Genomic DNA, 26,469 nt, shown 5'->3' with positions numbered 1-26,469 from the left:
CATTTGGATGAATTTGAGCAGTTTTCAGTTCTGGGACAGTTCTAGGAAAAATGAAATGTCAGTCAAAAGTGCCGTAGAATTGTTTGTTTTCCTACATTCTTCCAAATATCTCATTTTGTGTTACTGTTTTTTGTCTACTATGGTAGTGAATGATGTCCCAGAACTTAAAATTGCTAACATTCTTCCAAATATCTTTCTTTGTTTTCAACAGAACAAAGAAGTGTATACAGTTTTGAAACAACCTGATGGTGAGTAAATAATGACAGAATTTTCATGATTTAGGTTGTTGTTTAGGTAGTTTATTAAGTATTGCTGATGTGTTTCATGAAATGCCACCGTGTGTGGTTCGGTGAGGTGTCACCTGGTTTTAATCTCAGATTTAGACTTAAACATATGCAATCACATTAACCGACAAAGAATTGTTCACATCCAGTTTTGTGTGTGTGCGTTCACTTAAACAAGCGAATACTCAGATAAACTAGTGCTAAAATATTTTTCTTTCTTTCTTTCTTCTCCCACTTTTTGGTGTATTTTCCCTACCTGTGCAGTCCAGTATGTTATCTAACAGAACCAGCGTGTAGGAGGGGATTATATCCATGCTCTTATGAATATTATCTCCGTGGATGGTGCACAGAAGAGCTCTTCTCTTCTCCTCTGCCGTGCTTCGTGCTGCTGGAGATCGGAACGCTCGTGAAATACGATGAACTTTGACCTCGCTGAACACAGCAACTACTACAAAGTTGTGGTCATGCCATCTGACAGAAATCGGTGTGTGCTTTAGGGTTTTGCTTAAAATGTGATTGATTTCTGGACGGATAGTTCAGTGGCTTTGGCAACATGTAGATTTGTAGTTTTATAGTAAAGGATTCTGATCAATCAGGCATTGCTGGTTAAGCTATAGCCATAATAACCTAGACCAGCATGGCAATTCATTATTTTTTCCAATATCTAGAAGTAAAATCTATGTTCTATATTTATTTCTACGGATTTATTAACAGGTGAATAAAAAGTTTGAAATGATGTTAGAATTCAGTTGGGCTCTACCAATAGTTTGATCACCTATAGTTGATGAAGACATGATGTTCATGATGTACCCAAAAATTTTCAGATTTTACCCCCTCATGTCTTTCCAAACCTTTATGACTTTCTTTCTTCTGCAGAACACAAAAGAAGATATTTTGACGAACCTTGGTAACCAAACAACACCGGCCCCTCTTGAATTCCATTGTATGAACACAAAACCACCGAGACATTTCTCAAAGTATCTTTTTTGTGTTTCAAAGAAGAAAGAGTCATATACATGTATTGAATGATACGAGAGTGAATAAATGCTGATAGAATTATCTCTTAAAGGAACCAATCCGAGAAAAGTTTTCGCACTTTGCTATAATTGCCGAACTAATACAGGAATGCATTTGCAGTGTTGAACAGGTTCGTATAGGAACCCATGGCTGGATGCGGTCCCTGCGCAGCGAGTGTGGCGTGGGCCTCGCTCCACCCGTCTTTATGTAAAGTCTGAGTGGGAGGGAGGCCAGATCCGCTGCGTTGTTCCCGTCCTACAGCGGTACTGCAGAAAAATACAGCTTAAGCCAACTATGACTTAGTCCGACGTGAACAAAACCACCCACTCTGAACATGCAAAGGAGATCTCCAGTCTTACCGCTTTTCATTCCTCTTCTCTCTTTCTCATTCTCCTCTTTATATATACGAGGAAAAAAACATAACCGTCTCTCCTTTTACGTAATGCTGTCACAAAAGGTGTGACAACTGTTTCCCACTAATGTGATTTACCACGGAACGACCAGTTCTCATGATCTACCAATAGATGGTGACACACTCCTGTCCTAACTTGGGCCGGTGAACACGGGGGAGGTGTCACAGAGAGAGAAAAACCTGATAAAAGTGTGCATTTGTAGGCGAACGAGTCAGTCAAGGCTGTCACGGCGGGAGAGGACGTAAAGACTGTGAAGGCGGCATGTAGCTACATGTCAAAGTCCTACACCTGTTCAACTTCCTGAATTGAGTCCACACCTCTGTGAGTGCAGCGAGTGTGAGCGGAGAAAGTGAAAGAGATAGTTCGGCCAGAGGGAAGCTTCTTGCCAAACAGTTGTAATAGGTGTGCTGTGGAGGAGGAAGTCTATTGGCTGCTGCACGTGGACAAGGAAAGCCGGAGCGTTAACTGTCAACCCCGTCGCCAAGCTTCAAATCGACTTCCTGGTGGTGTCCTGTGCTGCACGACGGCTTGCTGAAGTAAACTCGCAGCTTCGAGAGTCGTGTTTGTTTCTTCTACCTCTCAGATGGGATTCTTGGTTTCTTTCACATACTCATTCTGTTACTCACCCAGCGTGTTCGTTCGCTATGGAAGTCTTGACAGACAGGGTTCTTGAAGTTGCGAGAGGAGAAGCCGAGCAGGACATCTGAGATGGAGTCGTCAGATTGGCAGTCGGACGGAGAGGTTGAAGAGCTCTCCGGATCTCTGGAGACTCTGCTGAACGATGAAGAACCTGGAGATGTGGATTCAGAGTCATCGTCCTGTTCAGACTCGTCCATCTCAGCCCCTGTAGCCCAACCAAATCCAAACAGCTCCAAGAGCTTCTCTGGGTTGAGGATCTTTGGTATAAGGTGGGTGACATGGGTTTGCACTTGCATAGACATCATCCTCAACTTGTTTAATAAATAAGAATTTGTTTTAGGGAAAAGTGCATCATAGTTTTTCTTTCATTTAAACGTCGGTGACTACAAATCTGCATGTGCATTTGTCCATTTGCAATTTAAAACTGTGTTTTGCTTGGACCAGCCCCATGGCGAAAGACAACACCTGCCGTCCTGAGGTCATGTAATCTGTGTCTGTACAAACTTCTAGGAACGTTCTAGGAACCGTCTCAACCATTGAAAACTGCTGACATTCATAATTCCCATTACACACCGGAGGCTTTTTTTATGTGCGCTTTGGAATTTCATCAGGCGTCTAAATTTATCCCGCGTCCTCTTGCGATTATCTGAAAATAGGCGTCTTTAATGGACGGAAGAAGAAATTAATTATGTCCTATAATTGTCCGACCTGTTGGGAGCATCTTTAAATCTACCTGTGCTGCGCACTCTTGATCTCATGCACCCTGACCAAACTTTTGAGTTAGTAAAAGTAATAGTATGAGAATCTTCTGTGCTTGTAGGAAATGAATCACTTGGGAAAAATTGTGTTTTTGGTATCTCTACATCTCACCACTATTTTTGTATCACAGATAAGGATGATGGTAGAATTTGCATGCCCAATCCTCAGCGTGGGTGTGTGTGTACATGTGTAATGTATGCATTGTGTGTGTGTGTGTCTGTGTATTTGTTTTAGTAAGCTTTACTCATTTACTTTGCAGATTTTACTACACTTACTTTAAATAGGACAGTGTTCCTAGATGTTAAATAAATCGGATAAAACCTTTTTTTCGGCCAATTTATAATAAGACAAGTCGCATGAAGTCAATTCGATTTTCTTTTAAATCTATAAAGATAGATTTTCGTGACCTTCCAGGTTGAGAATATTTCACCTTTATGATATATAAAAACCATCCTTCACAGCTTTGCTATACTGTGTTATATATTTTACTTATAGAGTATTTTTTAGTTGCCGCTTTTCAAGTGACAAATTCACTTCAAATGTATTTCTATAGCTCTGCTTACAATTTGCATTGTTGCAAATGTAAAGCTTTACATATATGTAGGTCGTAGTATAAGTAACACGTCACATAGGAGACAAATAATGTTTTAGGTTTGACTCTGGAATGTTTGCAGGTTTTGCAGTTGGCTTTCACTGCACTGCAGACAATGGGGAAGTTCCCTTTCTCTATTTCTGAGCGTGAAAAACCAGTTTTTCCAAATGAGAGTTTGAGAAGAAATGTACCTGTAGTCCAGCATTTATCCATGAAATGTCATTTTGTGTCAGTTTTTCATTCGCTTTCTCTAATAGTGTAATAGTAGCGATTTCTGCGGCGAGCATAACAATTTCTATTGCTCATATGCAGAGTTAGGTATTTGAATAACCTCCTAACCTTTTTTTACAGAATTCTCACTACTGTAGTGCGTCTGGACATCTTGTCAGTTTTACAATTACTGTAATATAATCATTTTTAATATGCAGAAATACAACATAACTAATTCAGCAGAAAATAAATGCAAATGCAACAAATAAAAATGAACAGTTTGCGATGTAAACTGATATTTTTATTACTGAGATGCAGAAATTCTCGGTAATAAAAATATCAGTTTACAACGCAAACAAGTCTAATGAAAACAGGCCTGATTCTGAGCAAAATATGTGATCCAGTCTGCGAAAACCGGACTAAAGTCTCAAAATCTAATTGTGACATAACAAGCATCACAATTTAATTTCAAGCATTAATCTTATGGACTTACTCAGTCAATATTAAATATATTAATGTTATATTTTTATATGTTCAGATGTTTAGTTGTTCTTTACATCATGTACGATGAATTTAGGTAGAAAACCATTAAACCACACAAAGACAGCCACATGTCTTCTTTGCCTTTAATGAAACCAGTCGAAACCCAGCGTGTGAGATTCATCCACCAGCATCTCACTAGTATCCGCAAGTCGCATAAACCCCTCCATCCAGGTGTGTGTATATGTGTGCGTGCTCCACCTGTTCTATGTGCTGATGAGGCACCTGTTGATGTGTGTAATCTGAGAATGCCACACAAGGTTCGGACACCTGAGGCCCACAGGACGTGTATCACCTGGAACAGAAAGTTCCGACCGGATTCCACAGGGCGAGAAAGTCCATCACCTCCATCCTGACCATTTTTAAGGCACCTTTTAATCCATTTGAGGTCGTAGTTAGACATGGCTTTCCGTGAGCGCCCCGCCTCCCAGCTGGCATGACTTCATTTGCATGGGTGCTCTGTTCCGCCCCGTAGAGGAACAGGCCCATTTCTGCAGCTATCTTTATCATCACGTTCTGTGCTGCGGCTAAGTATGGATCAGGGTCAGAGTCTCTGGGTGAATCTCTATGTGGGCGATTGAGCGCGTGGGCGGGCAAAAATCCAGTTATTCTAGAAGCCTTTCGGGTACCAGGACGCACCCCACCGTTTACAGGAACAGGGCCGATGGTGAAATTAAGAGGAATGAGCAGGAAGTGACGTCGTACACCTGAAATTGGTCTGGAATCTCAAACAGACTAAAAATAGCTCATGTAATGCTGCCGTGCCAAAAATAGAAACAAAAACATTCAGCCCATAGATGTTGTCTTTTTGTGAAGAGTTCTCACAGGTATAGATTGAACATGTAAAGTCATGTAACTGTGCTTCAGATTGTAGGAAGTACATCATAGGATCGATTTTGCAGAACAATGATGACAAATGAGGCGGTTTCCTTTGACCATCAGTGGCGTGGCACAATTGTTGCAAATCGCTTCAGATATTTTTGTACTTTGCATGAGTGGCATTGTCATTTGCATTCTTTTGTGTGGCATTTAAGATTTTTGTTGGCCTAGATGTGGATGACTTGAGACGGGTTTAAATCGTGAGCTCAGTGCCTTTTGTCCAGCAGGGGGTGGTACTGTCACTGTTTTGAAAAAGGAGATGATGCCAAACTTTCCTCCAACATGCACAGAAAATATTTAGCCCAAAAATTGAGATTCAGACAACACTTCAAAATGATTGACCTCTTTTGACTTTGTATTGAATCCGAAATGAGTTGTTTCATTTATCTGCAAATATAGTAATATTCGGACTGTTCAATCGCATCCAGAATAAAGGTTTGTGTTTGTAATAGCATTTGTTTAAAAAACCCCCGATATATTTATATTTGTATATCATATAAATTATATACAAACATTTATTGTATTACATGTATGTATATGTGTTTATCAATACAAAATGAATATGGACTGTGCACAGACATATATTATTACAAACACAAACTTTTATTTTGGATGCGATTAATTGTGATTATTATACAATTTATCTGTAACATTGAGAGATGTAGACATTTTTATATAATTATTTGTTACTCTTTCATTTTGTTGCTTGTGATCTGGATGTGTGTTTGGAAAGTTGCCGCGTTCAAGCACAATTGGCAGTAAAACTATTGCTGATTCTGATTCTTAAAGCAAAAGTTTACAACAAAAATTCTGTCAGCATTTACTCGCCAACGTGTCATTTAAAAACTGTGTGACTTTCTTTCTTCTGCAGAACACAAAAGAAGATATTTTGAAGAATGTTGGCAACCAAACAATGGCGGTATCCATTGGCTTGCATTGGTTTTGTGTCCATACAATAGAAGTGAATGGGAACATTCTTAAAAATATCTTCACCTCTGGTAAATATCATCAAAACTGTCAATTGTTCATATTGACTCTAGTATAGCTAACTGTAAATAGCTAAATACGTAGCAACTGAATGACATTTAGTAAATCATTTACACAACGCTATAGGCCCCATGTTTCTATACCCAGTGCGATCCCGTGAATCAGAGTTCACTGGTTGCCAGGATGTTGCACTCCATGGTAACAGCTTGTCAGGTCTCTCCCCCATCCCTTAAAAGACAATGATTACATCCACACGGAGTCTCCGGTTGCACGCTCGTCTGTCACCCGCGGAAGAACAAGGGGCGCAATCAAGTGGTCACTGACGCTGTATTTAAAGCCATACTGATGAAAGTAACACATTTGTTGTAGGTTGCAAGATTGATATTCAAGCGTATTTACCCCTCGCTCATGTTATCTCACCTGATCCATAATGCAACAGCGCGAGGGCCTTGAAATGGAAATGACATGCATTGTGCTTTCGGCGTGGAGTGGTGTTGCCGTGTCGTCATATTAAGGGATGTGAATAGACGGAATAGGCTCTGGCAAAGCCACGATTACCATCGTCTTTATGATGAGCTTTACAATGGTTAAAAATCATACATGCTTTTGTGAACCTGTTGCTTCTCGGACGGGATAAACGGCACATATCGTCTTCACAGCTGTGGGCGTTCAGTGCCTGAATTGGTGCCATGTCCTGTTTTTTAGAGGCAATATGCAGAACGGTCTGTTCAAATGCAGAAGCATGTTTGCACGATGCAGATGAGAAAATATATTTAACATTGATGTTTAGATATGTTTATTGTGTCTTGGTAAAATTGATGCGATTTAATAATCATCAGACATTAGGGGTTCCTCGCATGTCGACCCCCCCAACAAATATGCTCCAGCGGGATGGTGTAGCGCGATATATATAAGAAGTGATAAGAGGAGACGTTTGTGCTGTTATGTGTTTTGTGGGGTTAAGCTGATAATTGGTAGTTTTTTTAAAGCAGAGGCTTTGATACGCCCCGCGTTCCCACCTGCCGGATGTGTGGATTCTTCCTTCTGTGATGTGTGCCACTGGTGGGCCGCGTGTTTGTGAAAGTGGGACTTGTCTTTCAGGCTTGGGTTGTGTGCGGTTTATCTCTGGCAGTGTAATTGTGTGTGCGTGTGCGTGGTTGTATCGCTCTCACCTGTTCATCTCCTTCCTCTGTCAGTTTGAGCAGACGCTTGGTGATGCAGCCGGGGAGCTCATCGCTCAGGTCGTATAATGTATTTTTATTGAATATTAGTTATTAGGATAGAAATGAGGTTTAGAACACTAGTGTTTGAAGAGGTTTTTTTGGACAGGTTGGTTAGGTTGTATGAGGACATTTGGAGTTGAGTTTGGATCAGTTAATGTTTCTGTAATAGATATAAGTTATGAGATGTGATGAGTATTTATCATATTGTCATTGTATAGAGCATCAGTAATGCAAATGTATTGATCTATTAAATAAGTAAATTATGCTAGTATAGTGTACTTACTGTAGTGCGTGTTTCCTACCTACATATGCCAATCGTAAAACGAATTATTAAGTGCATAATAATATATTTGTTTTATGTCAAATCATTTTTGCAAAAATGAAATTTTATTAGCATCACTAAATCATAATAACATATACATATATTAGAATATTAGGTTTTATTAAAGATTCTACATTTTTGTAAAAAACTATTATCGCATAAAGCTCTGTGTATTGCAAATGTATTGATCCTTTAAATAGGTTAATGATGCTAGAATAATACTGCTAACAATAACAAAACTATAATATATAAAAACATATGCACAATATTGTAATTTTGCTTTATTGTCATTTTTTATATTGTATTGATCCACACGTTCAAATTTTGTAGATTAAAAAAAGTGGAATCATAATTGATTCCTTTGATGAAATACGAACGACTGTAATTACCCATATTTAAAAGCTTTATTGAATGCATAAAAGCTTTAAGTACCATATAAATCCATCAAATAGAAATAATAATGCTAATGTACCTGCGTAGTGTATTAGAATATATGATCAATATGATAAGAAATAAGATGAATGCTAATCAAAACCAATATATGCCAATTAAACAACACAAGCAATCATTCGAAAGTGTCAAGTCTTTATATTCTAGCAAAAAAGGCGTTATGAGTTACTGCGGTTGTTTTATTAAAGTCTGTTGGGTGCTAGTTGTTAGCTGTAGATTAGAAGTGTTTTCTTCTTTGCTGTTTAATGAAGTCTTTGGTTGAGTAAACACACACAAGCTTTGATCTTCAGATAACCAGGGCAAACACAATGTCCCATCATGTGATGGCAGAAGATTTGGGCGGAGCTAATTTAACGCAGTTGTTGGTTTAAGCGCATCTTTTAATACTAAGGGGTTCACGACATGCAGTCCTTCCAACCTACCTAGGGAATAAAAAGCTTTTATATACAGACACATCTAGTAAGGATTACAATTATGTTATAAAATATGTGAAGACGTATAATTAATTTTCCTAAGAGCTCTGTCTAGGTCATGCCGTCTCTTAATGAGATGAGGCTTGTTAGGTAGCTATACTTAGTACAGTCAGGCCCCGGTGAAGGGTCAGAAAGGCCTTATAATCTGGCCCGGACAGCCCCGTGTCATATTCAGGTCGCCTGTGAGCCGAGCACAGCCTCATTTCCTTGAGTGCCCTGCACGTCATCATTCTGTGATGTCATTGGGTGTGTGTTCACAATGCACCTTTGTAGACAACTGGTGCTTGGAGGTACTAACATGATTTGTAAGGCAAATTGACGTCGTGTAAACACCTGGAAAATAAAAAAATTATGAGAAAGGAAAGAGTTTAAAGTGACCAGTAAGAACATAATTTCTAATCAAATGTACCCCCAGATTATTTTGCCTTTACGATCTACATTTGCTTTACACCTCTATACTCTTCACATATATTAGGTTTCATTTGTTTCTGTTTGATTTTTCCTGAACAATTTAAATGGAACTGAGCAATAAAACTTTCCTTTAGGATGATGGTGAAGTCTTTACTTGGTCGTTGTTGTGTGTGTGTGCTTGGTTGTATTTAGCGGTTCAGAAAGTCTTGATCAGTATGGGTCAGCATGAGAGTAGATTCAGAATGCATATCTGAAATGTGTGATTTTAACTCACAAGCTCAATTTTCGACCAACAGCCTCTACAAATTTAGAAAGCCGACATGGACACTTTTTTCAGACGTCATTTTAAGAGGAAAGACGCTGGAGATGTGTTGCACGACGGGCCTGAACCCTGCCGCCACAGAAGGCCGAGCATCGCTGTGCCAACCAGCCGTGCCCGGCGCCGCTCCAGCATTGGGCTTCCGTCCACCGCACTAGCCCAGCGCAGACGGTCGAGCGTCCAGCTCCAGTCCTTACCTCGACTCACCAATCAATCGTTGCAGAAAAGCAATGGCAGGCGGCGGTCCAGCACCACCACGCCGAAAGCCAATCCACGCTTCGCCGTACGCCGGAAAAAAGTTGGCAAACTACGCAACATCGACACGCACCTCCTCGGTCCATCAATGCTGCTGGCCAGCCTGATCCATATGACGGAAGAAGAGGAGGAGGAAGACGGCCGCAGTCCGCTTCCAGGCCAAGTGGAACTCAAGGGTAGCAGCCCGAAGTTTAGGAGCCACACGGATGTGCTTTCAGAGGAGAACAGCGACAGCGAAGACTCCAGTGAAGATTCAGACGACAGCCGGCGCACTGTCCCGTGCCACGAGCTCCCAGAGGAGGCCGACATGTCAGACTGGGAGATTAAACAGTCTGGCATCTTGTGCCAGCAGGAATGTCTTTCTCTGGCAGCAGTGGCGGAGCGGGTCCAGGCCCACCCGCTCATCCGAGTTCCACGCTGCCTCCGGAGGAACTCGTCGCATTATGGGCACGCGGAGCCGGGGACGCACGGCCGCTACTGCCGCAGCAGTCAGAGGAGGCGCCGCAGACGGGTTTCAACCATCTCTAAAGCGGGAAGCCCATGGCCGGGGAGAGGTCTCCCGCTGCCTAATCGAAGAAGTTCCACTTGCTACAGGGGTCAAGGGACTCTCAATCCTCTACTCGAAGCTTATTACGACCCCAGAATGGAGTCTTGGAGTGGATTCCTGTCGTACGTAAAAGATTTTGATTTGTTAAACCTGACAGTCACTTAAAACTTGTTGGGTTCTGAGATGAAAATATAAAAAAAACGTCTTCTGGTGCACCTCAAAATATTGCGATGGTTCTCCTGGTTGTTATAAGAAAATATCTGAGATCATCCATAAGCGTAAATGGAGAGCAAATGGAAAGGTTTGCTTTAGTCTTTAGTCAGATGTTTCTTAGAGACAGAGATCTCAAAAACGTCTCCATTAAAGTTTCGGAAGTGATCTCAAAATGTCTCACACATCAAAAGTCAGTTTTACTGAAGATCTCAAGATGAACTCCAACATTTCTCCTCAAATGACCCCAATCCAGATTATTTGACCTCTGCAATCTTCATTCATCATGTTACACCTCCTCACTCTTAATATATTTGAACAACTAAAGTCTCAATTGTTTCTCTTTTTGTTCCTCCTCACCAATTTTAAGAGAAGTATTTGAGACTTAGTTGACATCTAAATGAAACGCAACTCCATCAAAACTCCTGAGCTATGAAAAAGCAACCTTAAAAACCTTCCTCTATGACATGGTTTTGATCATTGTAACTCATTTCCTGAAGTCAACAATCTGAAGTCAATATCCGTAAGTGATCAAACGTTCATATTGGACGTGAGAGCAGGCAGTTGTAATGCAGCTTTTTTACTCACGCTGACCTTCTCATTCTCCGTCCCGTGGAGACGAGCACCATGGCGCTGGCTCATTAGCGCAGCTGGGTAATGTGACTCATCATCGCGGCTGAACGCCCGGTGGGCTTCACATCAACAGGTTGATAAGCTTCACTGATCTGCCCTGTAGGGATTAGGACACAAAGGTCAGAGAGAGCAAAGTTTTTAGTACAAAAGGTGTACGAAAAAGCGTGGAAACACCCCACCTGAAACTGCCTGCTGATGTGTGCCCTTACATATACACCTTCATAAGCACGTTTTTGTGTGTTTAGTTGTTGTTGCTGCGAGATGTACAAGTTGAGGCAACACCTGTGTTCTCTCTGTCTGTTGTGCTCCTGATCCATGATAGATATTACATTCAAATCAAGAACCTCAAAGTCTTCATTTGGTTAGTTAGACTTGTTTTATTTTGTTTCTTTAAGTTTGATGTTATGTTCAGTGTGTGACAGATCGGTAAATATATAATGAAAATCTGCTGTTTCTCTTTTTTTATGGAGTATGGAAAGCAGACGTCAGGCCCAGAGATCTGTTTGCTTTGCTCTGTGTGGGTGGCTGGTGAAAATAGTCTTATTGATTGATATGGGCGTTAAACGCACACATCTAAAAGAGGCATTCTGGGTAAATAACTCGAAACAGAGAAATATACGGAAAATTATTTCATGCACGAATTTGTGTCAGAAGTGTCACATTATTATTGTTCTTTTGAAGACTTATTTACGCAAGTGTATATTTATAAGTAGTTAGGATAACTTATGATATATGTATAGTCTGTTTAATGTCTCCGTGTGTTTCATAGAAAAGCCATCTCCAAAGCTGGTGTGCCACAGAACGCTGCCCAGTCCAGTGCCACAGTACCCGCCAAATTTGAACCCAAAAAGGAGATCTGCAGCACCGTCGAGTGGACTGTGAGTTCTCACCTGTCTGTTTTTGGGCTTTGTTGTGTTCAGTTTGATCATCTGGGTCACAGTTTAGACGTTTCGGTTTGCTTACTGGTTTATTTTCCTCCACAGGAAGATGCCCAGTATGGTCAACACGTGTGGTTTGAAACCAGTCCAGCTGGAGACTTTTGTTACGTCGGGGAGACCTACTGCTTTGCAAAGTCACTGGTAGATATATTGTGTTCTTATTCATTGGTGTGAAACATCCGCAAACGTGCATCAGATAATTTAGTTTCCCCAATGAATCCTGCTCGAGAGCTCCCTCTACTGTTGAAACGCTGTTGGTGCAGATGCAGGTGCATTACAAAGTTGCCACAATTTCTTTTTTTCAGCAAAAGTCTCTTCCTCGCCACAAATGCGCAGCTTGCAAAATTGCAGTTCACAATGTATGCATGGACCAACTGGAGAAGGTTAGAAAACGCTAAACTTAGTTCTGGTTATATTGAATTTGAATATCTTTTTATGAATATCACTGCTGTCCTTCTGAAACCTTGTATCTCCACATTTTGTGATTTTTTAAGCGTTATTATTAGTCATGTTTTTGGACATCCGCGGTTTCGGAAGGACCGGGACAATATATTACATGCAGAATGAAAACAAACAAACTGCACTGTTTTTCACAGATTAACTTTAGGTGTAAACCATCATTTAGAGATCCAGGGATGAGAAACATCAGAGAGGTAAGTCACCCGTTTTTTTACTCTTGCACTCCCAGCATCACCAAAACGACATCATCTGTTTTGTGTTTTAGACACCAAACATGAGGCATCACTGGGTCCACAGAAGGCGACAGGACGGAAAATGTCGTCAGTGTGGAAAGGTTTTTACCGACATCAATCTAACATCCAAGAATATGAAATGTATTGATCGAAAAATCATATACGCCCCCTCTTTCCTCAGGGTTTCCAGCAGAAATTCTCCTTCCACAGTAAAGAAATCGTGGCCATCAGCTGTTCGTGGTGCAAGCAGGCAGTAAGTGTTGAACATCTTTTGACATCACTTTCGTGTTAATATAAGCAATAATGAAGAACTGCTATGATCTTCTTACAGTACCACAACAAGGTAAACTGCTTCATGATGCAGAAAATCGATGAGACGTGTTCCCTTGGAGCTCACGCTGCTGTGATCGTTCCTCCGACCTGGTTTATCAGACTCCGCAGACAGCAGGTACCGTAGGACCCGCAGAGGACTGAGCTTATGAAATTTTTAAAACACACATTACATGAAACATCTGGGTCATTCTCCAAAAACAGTGACTTTCTGACTTCAAAAAAATGTAATTGGATTATTAGTATTCATCAGTTTAGTATTCATTGTTACCAAAAATAATGGGCAACTTGAATCTTGTTCCTTATTTAATTATTTTATTTACTTATTATTTGCATAGAGTTTTCTGTCATTGGTTTAAAACCAGAGACAAATTCCCATGAAAGGCTAATTTTCCAAAATGACGGCTTAATCACCTCAAAACTTGTTAAACATGTTAAACACACCAAAAAATGACATTTTCAATAAATTGTCTAACTTATATTAAGGAAAGGGACACTCACCATGTGTGCTTGTACAGAGCGTCTTCTTTGTTGACCTTGTAAGTACTTACTTGCATATTTTTATTCTTTCAAAATAAAAGTTTGTGTCATCAATAACACAGATGACACAAAATCAAAGGAATTATATATATTTTTAATTATTTGTATTAATAGAGCATTATTTTGGTTTGAATTTATATGCATTTATTAGGCCCTATACTTGTGTTTAATTGGTTAGCTTAGTTAACAATATATTTTTTAAAAAGGAAATGTTTATACAACATGGCATGCAAAAGAGTTAAACACAGGGAGGGGGACATGTGTTTTTTCAAGTACAAATGAAATTCAAATGAATTAAGAAAAAAATGTACAAGACTTTAATAACAATCATGATTATAAAAAGGTGCCGAGTATTAATGGTTAAATCGGGTGGATTTTGTACATGTAGGGACAGGATTGTCACTGTATTTTGAAAATGATCCATCTACTTGTTCATCTATGCTGTTTACCGCGGGTTTAGAAGAATAGTAAAATCGTCAAACTATAAAGTAGTTAGCAATGTTTAACAAATTCTTCTTTAAAGTAAGCACCCTTTGAGATGTCTGCTGTCTCAACCTGTTTCATGAGGTGTCAGCACTTCTTATCTTTGTTTCGTTTACTTAAGATGTTTTAAAACATAAGGCGAACATAAATTCAGTCCAAACTTTGACTAGTGTGCATTCCATGTTGACTTAGTTGACATATTTTAAACCTAATAGTTGACATATTTTACCCTTTTAAACCTTTTGACATTTTTTTGCTTTATATTTAAATCTTGACTTCATTTTGACTACATTTATTGATATTTATGTTGCCGTATTTAGTCCGTAACCAAGATATGCCTCTTGTATATATTTTATATTACTCGGCCAACGCTCCAAAGTTCTACTAGTGATGTTTATTTTTCACAATCGAGTCTCTAAAAATAGTTTTATTGCTAGGACCGGTTCATGTGCTGTTAACTGCATTCCCGTGCTGAAATATAAACACTCGTAAACGGAAACATCTGTAAACATGTCTATAAACATCGCTGTCGTACTGTTCGCAGACCTCATTAAAAAGCAGTAAAAGAAAGAAGAAGACGACTTTGAAAAGCAAGTCCAACAAGAAACCCACAGAGGTAACCAAACCCCGCCTCGACCATCTTTAGTAACCCTAAATGAAAGCGTTGATATAAACAATGAGGTATTGATATTCAAATCTCACCAGGATGGGAAATGGAAACACTTTGTCATGAGACCGGTCTCATCCTTTCTCGCCAAACCCCTGCTGGTGTTCGTCAATCCGAAAAGTGGAGGAAACCAGGTCAGTGACTCATGTCCGGTGTCCTGATGGACAAGATGGCTTTTCATTACGCTGCAACAATTGTATAACGGGTCTTTTTTCATTCTGTAAAGGGAACGAAAATCATCCGTTCTTTTATGTGGTACCTGAACCCTCGGCAGGTGTTTGACCTCACTCAGGGCGGCCCGAGAGAAGGGTACGTCATGACATTCTTGCATCCCAATTACTTAATGCTTTGCTTTCTGATTTTTCTTTTTTTGTGTTTTAAGGTTAGAAATGTACAGCAAAGTGCCCAACCTGCGTATCCTGGTTTGTGGAGGAGATGGAACGGTGGGTTCAATGCATAATCTGTGTATACTGAATGCAATAGAAATTCTTTGTATGGCCAACTCTGGCTTGTAAGATTATGAGGTTCATCGAATGACGTGCTCTGTTTGCGCAGGTCGGCTGGATTCTATCAGTACTGGACGAGCTCCAGTTGAAACCTCAGCCTGCCGTGGCCGTTCTGCCTCTTGGGACGGGAAATGACCTGGGCCGAACTCTCAACTGGGGCGGGGTATGAACATTTATACATTCAAAATCATACAAAATGCATTGACGTTACCCTGTGTCCTCAGTTCACCCGTTTTCCAACTTGCAAAGCACAGTTCTGATTTCAGCCTGTATGTATGAAATTCAAGAATTTCCATTTTTGTCCCCCCAAAATCTGCTTGTGATTCTTCTGGGAAGGTGTTTTTCACCCCCAAAACTTTCTGATACAAAACCCAAGATTCTGTTTTATAGCCTGAGGTTACATTTGTTCTCATGTTTTACTAATAGCAGCAAGATCGAGTGGATTTGTGGTTTAAAAGCACTTCTTTAAAAGCTAAACGTTTGCTAAAGACACCCAGCCTTCTTTAAGTGGCAGTATAAGAAATTACTCTGCAATGCATTAAAAACAGGGAATCACTTTATATTACAGTCCTGTTTTACCATGTACATACTGTGTACTGTGTACAGTTAATATAATAACTGGGTTATGACTTGTAAAATAAAGTGCAACCGAGAAGCTTGTTTGATCAACGTTTGTTGACTTCAGGGATACACAGATGAGCCGGTGTCCAAGATCCTGTCCCATGTAGAAGACGGCAACATCGTCCAACTGGACCGATGGAACCTGTGCGTGGAACCAAACCCAGAAGCCAGCGATGAGGAAAAGGACGAGCAACAGACAGACAAGGTCAGCTGATATCAGCAGAGGGCGCTAGACGTCAGCATAAATACATGTCCAAACCCCTTTCAACTAATAGAGAAATATAATGATTCAAACTGTTAGTTTAGTGTTTGAGATAATATTCCAATCCAATTTTAGCTTCCCATCGACATCTTCAACAACTACTTCAGTCTCGGGTTCGACGCACACGTGACGCTTGAGTTTCACGAGTCCAGAGGTGTGCCAACCCACCGTCTTTAAATATGTGATGTATGATAAAAGTTTGCTAAATTTGTGACTTTTTTGGTTTCCTCAGAGGCCAAACCTGAAAAGTTCAACAGTCGCCTTCGCAACAAGATGTTTTACGCAGGGGTGAGTGTGTCGGCCTGTTTAATTCATGGACGTTTAGTTTTTTACGCATCGTGTGGTGTGTGACACGAAACATGTGTGTTCTTCTGCAGACGGCGTTTTCAGACTTCCTGATGAGAAGCTCCAAAGATCTTTCCAAACACATCAGAGTGGTGGTCAGTAAATGCGTTTGTATTTATATTTTTATAATTTCACCCAAAATGTTTTGATTTAGTCAAACTGAAGTGACAAATTCATACACACCCTTTAAGTCTTACAAACAATACACAAACCCCAGAAAAGCTGTTGTATTACTTAATATTACGTAAGATTTAAATAATGTTATACAGCAATGGCAAGTATAAAATCTGTATACAAGATTTAAGGCATAGTCATTATTTTTTCCCCTTCATGTCATTCAGAGCCTGTATATGACAATACAGAAGATATTTGAGAAATGTCTCTGTGGTTGTGTGTCCATACAATGGGGTCAATAGGGTCCAATGTTGTTTGGTTACAAACGTTCTTCAAAATATCTTCTTTTGTGTTCTGCAGAAGAAAGTCATACATGTTTGGAATGACATGGTGGTGAATAAATGATGAAAATTAAAAATATTTGGGTGAACTATGTCTTTTTGTATGTAAAATAAATAAATAAATGAAAATGAAGGATCTCCTCACACTCTTTCTGGTTGTGGTTCTTGGGTATTTGTTGGCGTCTCTGGCAGTGTGATGGGGTTGACCTGACCAGTAAAGTACAGGATTTGAAACTTCAATGTCTCCTGTTTCTCAACATCCCCAGGTAAATCTGAAACTAAAATATGCTAAACAAATAATCTATATCACTAAGATATTGATGCATTGCAACTATATTCATGTTGTTACTATTCCATGTCGTCGTTGCTGCTTTTTTATAGTAAAAACCTACTAGAAGATGAATATTTATTTACAGAAATGAAATCCGCACCATTCTGACCGTTTTTATTCTCATGGCAAAGCACAGTCAAAGGACGAAAGGTTTTCAGACCACGGTGGACTAAAAATCAAATTTTAAAAGCAATTGCCTGCTCTTAATTATGTTTATTTCAGGATAAAATGTAATCCTGACACAGGGGTCTGTTCCTGTGTTCATTAAAGTGAGATTATTCTGACTGATCTGTGTATTACGTGCTGTAGATATTGCGCCGGCACGATGCCGTGGGGAAACACCAGCGAACACCAGGATTTCGGGCCTCAGAAACACGACGACGGACTGATCGAGGTCATCGGATTCACCATGACCTCTCTGGTGAGTTTCAGGGTTTGGATCGTCCGGCATTTAAACGTCTTACAAATTAAACGGATCGTATCACAGAAAAGAAATGGCTGTGCAATGAATCCAAATGTCTTTCTGTAGGCAACCCTTCAGGTTGGAGGTCATGGTGAGAGGCTTCATCAGTGTCAAGAGGTGCTCCTGACCACCTTCAAGTCCATTCCTGTTCAGGTGGACGGAGAGCCCTGTAAACTGGCACCATCCATCATCCGTCTCACCCTCAGGAACCAGGCCAACATGCTGCAGAAGACCAAGAGAAGAACTTCCATTCCACAGCTGAACGAGTGAGTACAATCACCTGTTTGTTTACGCAAAATTTTCATTCATCCATCTGTCATTGAGCCAAACATCACCACATACTGTATCAAACTACAAATGCATCCAGTCATGCATCCATAGAAGACATTTTTCAAAACATTAAAAGTAAACTCCTGAATGCAAAGCTGAATGTTCTTCATTCTGGTTATAGTCAGCAGCCCATCACAGAGAAGGTCCAGATCCGGGTGAACCGGATCAGCATGTGCGATTATGAAGCTCTGCATTATGATAAAGAGCAGCTCAAAGAGGCATGTGAGTATATCCTGTCCTCCTTCTCTCTGTTCTTCACTTTGAAGAACCTCATTTCCATTCAAATCTGCCCTTTATCCAACACATGTGCATCTGAACCTAACATTATTTTCTCTCTCTTTTCACCTCGCCAGCTATTCCTATGGGAGTCATTACGGTTTCCGGGAACAGCGATCTGGAGATGTGCCGGCAGCATATCGAGACGTTACATGAGGTGACTATAGCTTCTTAAACGTCGAAACGTGCCAGCAGACAACATCCTCATGTAAAGTGCATGGGGAAGAGCTATGTCGCCAAAGTTGACCCATTACCTTGGGTTATTGGTTTTTAGTCAAGTCAAGTTAAGTCAGCTTTACAATATTCATTGTTACAAAGCAGCTGTACTAGAAAACATTGACTATAAGCAAAACATATAAGGTTATGCGAGTCAAAACACAGGTCAAATATCAGACAGACTATAAATTCCTATATGCAGTGTTAATTCAATAAAAATATATATAAAATATTTTAGTGTGAAAGCTACCTGATTCCGGTCAGAACATGTGATAATGTACATGTGACGCTTATTGTGCATCTACTTCCTGTTTAATTATAGTCTGAAAAACACATTGAGACTGATGGAACTCGCACAGAGAGCCATTTTTCACTTGTGCGCTCTCTCTCTCTCTCTCTCTCTCTCTCTCTCTCTCTCTCTCTCCCTCTCTCTCTTTCTTTCTGTCATTATTATGTCTCTCTCTCTTTTATAGGAGGGGGATGGTGTCAATACAGACACACCACACATGCCAAAACTTTCGCCGAAATGGTGCTTCCTGGACTGTAAGTACAATGTTTTAAGCTATTAGCAAAACATCTGAGAATTCACCAGACGTAGTTTGGAATTGTATTTCTATGTGAAACCGAACTTCTCATATTTGTTGGCATAGACGTTTTATAAACCTGACATTTTTTTTTAATGGGACGTTTGCGTTCCCATACAAAACCAGTTTAATCTGCTGACACTTGATTTGGTTCCGTCTGGTCTCCCAGCTTAACCAAAACTCCAAAACCAGCAAACCAGTCCGAGACATCATCAGATCTGTTTAGACTAAATTAAGCACGACAAATCACTATTTAACGTTTGATTTCTTTACAGCCACAACTGCAGATCGCTTCTACAGAATAGACCGCGCTCAGGTAACTGTGAGCTGCTTTACGACGGTTTCCGTGCGATGCTTCCGTCTTGCTCTAAATGTTGCGTCTCTCCGCAGGAGCACCTCAACTATGTGACGGAGATCTCCCAAGATGAGCTTTATATCTTGGACCCGGAGCTAGTCACCAAGGAGACGGTGGGCACGTCGCCTGGAATGCCGGGGGCGATGGAAACCGTGGGGGGATGTTCCGACAGTACAGACCGGTTCGCTTTTCCGGCCTGTTCTTCAGAGCCTTCGCTGTGCAGGTAGATCAAAGCCTGACAAAAAATGTGTTTAAAGGGCATGGACTGATGCTGTTAGAGGCGCAAACAACTTTCGCACAGCCTCAGGGTGTGATTTTGTGTTGCTTTTTAAGAGCGTTTTGACACTACACTAGTCGAATACGACCGTGGGAAGGGTTGGCTTTGCCTCTGGGCACATAATGTCCGAGAACATCCTCGGACGAATACCAAAAGCTGAAATTAGACTTTGCGGAGATGTTCATACATGAAAGAAAGCCTTATAAGGGGGATAGATAAATGAGTTCATATTCATTACTTATGAAAATGCCAAAGGGTGGATTGAAGGATTATGGTGAAGTATTTATAATTAGATTCTTTTATGAATATAAATGCATTTTTAAATATGTGCCACGTTGTTTCCATTTCCATTTATGCATTTGCCAGACGTTTTATCCAATTGGACTTACATTGCCTGGTATCAAACCCATGACCTCTGTGTTTCTAATGCAGATAAATCAAACTTTAGTTAAATTAAAGGTCCAATGTGTAATTCAAAGATGGATGATCTTTGTGCCTCAGTGTATTTTTTATACACATCTGGCCAATAGTGATGTCCAGAGGGCATGTTTGTACAATATTTGTTCCCCTCAGGCTTGATCAAACCATCAAAATATGGTACAAAATATTTCAAAAACTAAGATCTGAAGATATTTGTTGGACAATTATTTGGCGAAAAGGCAAACTGCAGGAATGAGTTTTTTTTTTAATATACAAAATCACTTTTGGTCACGACTGTTTATACAAGCTTTAAAAACATATGCTTTTCTGTTTGACAAGCTTTGTTCCCCAAGGCAAAGTGTTTTTAGGAAGAGAAAGCGAGCCAGACATTTTTACAGCATGTGTCAAAGACTACAGTGACCAATATTGCCAGACCCCTGCTATCAAACACTTGTTCATCTGTGTATACATCCACCCTCCCCCCGCACAGCATATGACTTAGAAAAACACATCCCATCTGTCGGACCACATTGTAGATGTTGTTCTGTCACAGTAAATTATACACCCACCCCCATTACCCCTGCATGCAGGATGCTCATGACTCATTCTGAAACTAAAATATACTAAACAAATTCTGTTGTCTTTCCATCCCATCATGCTCCACAGGTTTGGTCACGCTGAAGGTCAGACTGAATGCGTGTCGACTTTCATGGTCCCGGACACGGACCCTCACGTGCAGAGCGACACAGAGGCCGGCACAAAGCAAGGCCTGACCAGGTACGGCCCAAACCGGCACGTCTGCATGTTTTACATGGCTTTTGTTGTATGGAGACTTGTAAGCATCTTCACATGGTGTTGCTATGTATGCTATGGCATGAGCTGTTTACATTAATGTGTGTATTTGTGGCTTTCAAGCGCATGTCTGGATCAGCCTTCACAACAAAAAAGTACTGTAGTGGTACAGCATGGTATCAGATGGGAATACCGTGGAATGTTGATATATTCGAGGGTGGCGGGAAATGACCATGTATCTTGGTGTTTACATGAACGTATCAGAGGTATTCCCATGGTATTCCCATTGTGCATGTACAAAAAACACGGTACTTTTTTGTTATAGAAAGGCAGAAGATATCTACTCGAATGGATATATGACTAGTTCTGCCATGAAACTCTAGACGGCGCAGTCCTAAATCTAACCTATCCGACATAATAACTACTGATTGGTTCCCTCCGTACCAGCAGCAGAGGTGGGTAGAGTAGCCAAAATCTTAACTCAAGTAAAAGTACAAGTAACTAGAGAAATTGTTACTCAAGTAAAAGTCACTATGTGATAATAATATGATATTTAATCAATATCTTTTAATTATTATTATTATAATAAGCAGATATCTTTGCAATATACACACTGAGACTAAAGATAGACAAACACAGAAGAGACAAGCATTTCTCTAAATTGAATCTAGTCCCAATATCACTTATTTAGAATAATAGACAATGTCAAACTAAAGTGAACCTGCGTTTTCAATGCATTTAACTAAACTCAGAGCATTTGCTAAGATGATGTAAAACATCTGCAGTGCACTCCTATATGAAATACAAACTGATTTTATACCAAATTAATGTTTTCACATGTTGTGTCACATGTGTTTGTTGTGAAAAGCTCTTACTTGTAAACACACATTAAACCGTATGTTGCTGACGAACAAGTAGTTTCAGAACCCTCCTCCTTCCCCAGCTCCACCTGTATAGATCTGCTATAAGGTGACCACTTAAGCATGGGGTTTATTCATATGTTATATGTGCAGCAGCAGAATCCCTATATATGCACACAGCAGCATGTTGTGGATGTATTAGCAGTAACAAGTTACTTGCTCCGTCGCAGCAGCCTAGCAGATCTATTCAGCCAAGACCAAAGTCATTTATATGTCATGCACCCTCCAAGAGTTATCATGACAGAACTGAGCTTCTAAGCTTGTGTGTGTTTTTCTTGGATCTTTTATCTCTAAGGAGGGGAGCAAAAGTTATTAATATGAATCGTTTAAACGCTTCACAAGGGGATTCAGTAAGTGTCCAAAGGTAATATGGTATGCAATTTTTCTTCATTTTTGCTGGTGAGGGGTTATAAGCTAAAGTGTTGTAGTTGTGCTTGTTTAGATTATTAACATTCATCATTTAACTTTTTCTGTTTCATGGATTCACAGGATAGATGTTTGGAATGATAACAATCAAGGTACATTCATTTCTTATCAAAACATGACTTGAAACCCATTGCTGTGCACTGAAACTTTTCACCTCTAAAGTCCCAGTTAAAAATAAAAATTTTGAAATATTAAAGCCTTAATAGTAAATAGCTTACCAATGTGAGTCATTCTCTTCTTGAAATTCATGTGCCCTCACAATCTTCAGTTAAAATCTGAAAATGCACTTCCTTCCTGTAGTGACTGTCCATCTTAAATGATGTTAGATGGCTTGGGCGGAGCATCCGTTAACTCCTCCCCTTCAATTGTCAGTCTACTCCAGTTCCATTAAAAAATGCAACGACAGTGGGGGAAAAAACAAGACAGCCCCACACTTTTTCCTCATTAGAATTCTCTTTTACTTGGAAATGCATCAGATTACGGATGTAAATACGATCGCAACTTCCGGTTCACGAGGACTTTATTGTAAAAATACTTTTGAATTGTACTGTTTTTTGATACAGTAAAACTGTCAAATTACAGAAAAACTACAAATGTACCAGAAAAACGCAAATTATTCTGCCAGAAATGTTTTGTTTTCTTCTGATTTTTTACTGTGCGTTTAACGCAAGAAACCATTTCCCTCAATGTGTTTCAGAAACAATCACCTTGCTCTTTAAGGCTGTGAAGTCGGACAACTTTGAGAAGGTAGTAAAACATTTCGCCACTTTTTAAACGCATGTTAGTGCCCCACGCTGCCAGATCTCATGTTTCCATGATGTTCCAAGCTGGTCCAGATTCACGAAGAAGGTGCGAATCTCCTGGTGCAGGATCGGTTCGGCTGCACCCTCCTCCATTATGCGGTCGACGTCGGCAATAAAGACATCGTGAAGTACATCACTGAGAACGGTAGATCACTAACTGTACGGTTTATTCTAAGTTTGACTTTGGAGGGTTGAATTTAATAATAAATGATCTTATCCTTCGGTCTTTGCTCAACAGCTCCTTCCTGTATCTTGGATGTGACGGAGAAATCAACGTAAGTAAATTCTAATGCCACACAACTGGAGTTAGCCTCAAACTATGTTTATCCTCAGCATATGAAGTCAGTTTTATTTTCATGCTATTTTGGGGTCACGACCGATCTGTGAACCCGTACATTACACTGTAGGTCTATAGGTGTAATGGTTACATCCGATTCCCCATTTGAGTTTGTAAATTAATGCTGTTTCAATAAAAAAAGAAAAATTGTTACATCCTTGTGTGTTTTTTGCAGAGGGAAGACGGCTCTGCACAAGGCAGCTGCTTTTGGCCACAGGTCCATCTGTTATTACCTGGTGGATGCAGGTGCTTCCCTCATGAAGACAGACCTGCAGGTGAGGACATCTGGCCCGTCCATCACTCTTTTCAGCTGTTTTTCGAGCCTATTTCTGATATAACAGGGATATTTTTATAATTCAAGATGTCATCATTTTGTTGAATGGTTTTAATAATTGTTGACAGAGAGACTGGGAACGTTAAGTTAAAAATATCTCAATAATACGATTTTATTAATTGAAATATATATAAAAAAATTCTTCTCAAATAATTTTTGTATTTATTTAATTTAAAAATGTTTTTAGTTTAAGATTCAATAATAATTTGTAATTTAACAAGCTTCCAGTTCAAAGTAATATTGCTTCCCATCAGTTCCAGTTCTTTTTACTGTACACTGTATATCAAGGTGGCAAAAATGCATCTCATTGAACCCTTAGGGTGAATCTCCAAAGATGTACGCTGAAAAAGCTAAGGACTTCGAGCTGGCCGAGTACTTGGAAAACCGGCAGCACTACCAGATGATCCAAAGAGAGGACCACGAGACTGCGGTGTGACCCAAACCACAAAATCCCCTGATGCTTACAATCCATCTCATCCGGCATGGGCACATGTTAGAGATGTTATGAGGCAGCATGTTCGTTCGCTCTTTGTGTCGACTGTAACGCAGAGATGAGTGTTTGTGTTGGGATGCATGAGTTTTATCTTCAGTTATCAAAACTGCACAAAGCTGCATCGCTTGGCTACTTACTGTAGGAAACCATGTGCAGAATTTCGGAAACTTCAGGGCTGATATATAAACGTGGCTTTTATTGAGCTACTATAAAGCAAACCATATAAACCTCACAAGAGATTTAAAACAGAGAGGGGAGGTTATTTTTTAACTTCTGCTGCTTTTGTTTACGTTACTTAATATACTTTCGTTTGAATTGAAACGCTGTTACTGATAGCATATCAGCGGGTGTTAGACATATGCGTAGACTTAAGTTATGTGACACGAAACATCTGCGAATATCCGCAGACGTGTTGGCTCACACTCACGTGTTTGTTCTGGTAGGAGGTGGATGTTGTTTTCATGGCCTCCTGCGTTTAAGAATGCTTCCTCAGCTGTGGCTTACGGGCAGTTTCTCTCTTTGTGGTAAACGCTTACATTTTCGGAAAACATTCCATTGATTATAACTTTGGATTTGTTGGAAAGCATTCAATTCTGTGTGCATCTTATCTTATAAGTAGTAATAATATTGTTATCGATAGATACGCCGATTAGTAGTTTTACTTCCAATATGCGGCATATAGATTCAAGTTTTCTTTCGTAGTCGGAATCACATTTCATGGCAAAGAATTCTCGTATTGACTGCTGTTCTTTTAAAATAGCGTTTGTAAAGTTATTTCATATTTCAGGTCACTGACTTTATGAAGTTAAACTTAACTGCGAGTTAGGGTCAAGTTAGATATCCATTTCCCCAAATTCTGTCATTATTTACCCACCCTCAGGTTTTTTCAAAACTATATAAATGACTTTGTTCCGATGAACACAGAGAAATATATTTGGAAGAATGTTAGCAGTTTTTCAATGCTGGGACGTCATCCAAATTATAGTTTTTTTTATGAGATATTTTGAAGAATTTAGAGGAACAACCGTTCTGGGGAACCTTTGACTACCGTTTCATTTTTTCACTATGGTAGTCAGTGATGTCCCGGAACTGAAAATGATGAACCTTCTTCCAAATATCTTTCTTTGTGTAATTTATACAGGTATGAAAGTACACGAGGGTGAGTAAATGATGATAGAATTTTCATTTTTGGGTGAACTATCCCTTTAAGTACACCCTAAAGTTCATTTTCGTTCTGCCAGAAGTGTTTGGGTAATACTCTCAAAATAAAGGTTCCTAAAAGGTTCTGTAATGTTTCATACGGCACCTTTAAAATTAAAAGAACTTCTCTGTCAACTTTCTTGTAGTGGAAAAAGCTCTAAAAACTGCATTAAACTATATAAAAACTCTAAAAGAAAACACTATTAGGGGTGTCACAAGATACCCTTATTGACAATAGCCGTGATGTTTAAAACCATGAATAACGGTATTATGTAAATTATACATATATCGTAATATTGTTAACACCAATGAAATTTTGACTTAAGAATGACAATCGTTACAAACTCTTATTTCATTTATTTCTTTTTAAAACATATTGATAGTATATTCAAAAACCCAAACATCTTGATGGGTTTCTTCCGTCGCACTGGTCTATTATAAATATTTATGTCTTTGTCTATATAAAGGTTTCAATTCTGGTATATTCAACCACTTTATTTACATATTTAATAGACTAAAATGCTTGAATTAATACAGTGACCGAGCAGAAAGCAGCTATTTGACAACATTGAGTTATCTGCGTTGTCAAACATTGCCATAGTGTGTGTGGGTGTGTGTTGAGATGTCATTACAATAGAATAAAATGTTTTTCGTCCGTGCATTGTACGAGTTGCTATGCAATTCCTAATAGACAATATATGTATATATTCTGTCGAAGATTTGAAATGTGTAAACAAGCTGTTCTGACTTACAATTTTTGCATTCGTGTGTGATATGAACCTTAGATCAAGATGATGCTTTATTTATAAGAGTAGATAAGGATTTTAATAGAGTAGTCATGTATTTGTTGTTCAGGGCTGGTTTGTTAATGTATACTTGAAACACGAAATAAAACAAAATAAAGTCTATG

General features: G+C 39.6%; 1 protein-coding gene across 4 annotated transcripts; it reads left to right on the top strand.

The window, feature by feature from the left end:
- The first annotated feature begins 1,904 nt into the window (after window positions 1–1,904).
- On the top strand, window positions 1,905–26,469 carry dgkzb (diacylglycerol kinase, zeta b). 4 transcript variants are annotated; one of them, XM_079449802.1, is made up of 34 exons: window positions 7,448–7,561; window positions 9,496–10,442; window positions 11,933–12,041; window positions 12,147–12,242; window positions 12,407–12,484; window positions 12,698–12,754; window positions 12,826–12,894; window positions 12,975–13,046; window positions 13,125–13,241; window positions 14,691–14,762; window positions 14,852–14,947; window positions 15,040–15,122; window positions 15,196–15,256; window positions 15,369–15,482; window positions 16,005–16,145; window positions 16,278–16,356; window positions 16,435–16,490; window positions 16,580–16,642; window positions 17,195–17,268; window positions 17,643–17,754; window positions 17,863–18,062; window positions 18,248–18,348; window positions 18,480–18,559; window positions 19,092–19,161; window positions 19,478–19,518; window positions 19,593–19,780; window positions 20,921–21,031; window positions 22,262–22,330; window positions 22,456–22,484; window positions 23,090–23,139; window positions 23,220–23,340; window positions 23,434–23,470; window positions 23,708–23,807; window positions 24,186–26,469. In XM_079449802.1, the coding sequence occupies exons 2-34, from the start codon at window positions 9,520–9,522 to the stop codon at window positions 24,300–24,302; spliced, it is 3,786 nt and encodes a 1,261-aa protein (XP_079305928.1). In that variant the 5' UTR covers window positions 7,448–7,561; window positions 9,496–9,519; the 3' UTR covers window positions 24,303–26,469. The 4 variants fall into 4 exon arrangements, with proteins under 4 accessions (XP_079305930.1, XP_079305931.1, XP_079305928.1 ...); XM_079449804.1 differs by lacking the exons at window positions 7,448–7,561; window positions 9,496–10,442 and adding an exon at window positions 1,905–2,622; XM_079449803.1 differs by lacking the exon at window positions 22,262–22,330.

This window comes from Barbatula barbatula (assembly GCF_947034865.1).
Source record: "Barbatula barbatula genome assembly, chromosome: 25".
Taxonomy (NCBI): domain Eukaryota; kingdom Metazoa; phylum Chordata; class Actinopteri; order Cypriniformes; family Nemacheilidae; genus Barbatula; species Barbatula barbatula.
This window is presented reverse-complemented; position numbering and strand designations above follow the sequence as displayed.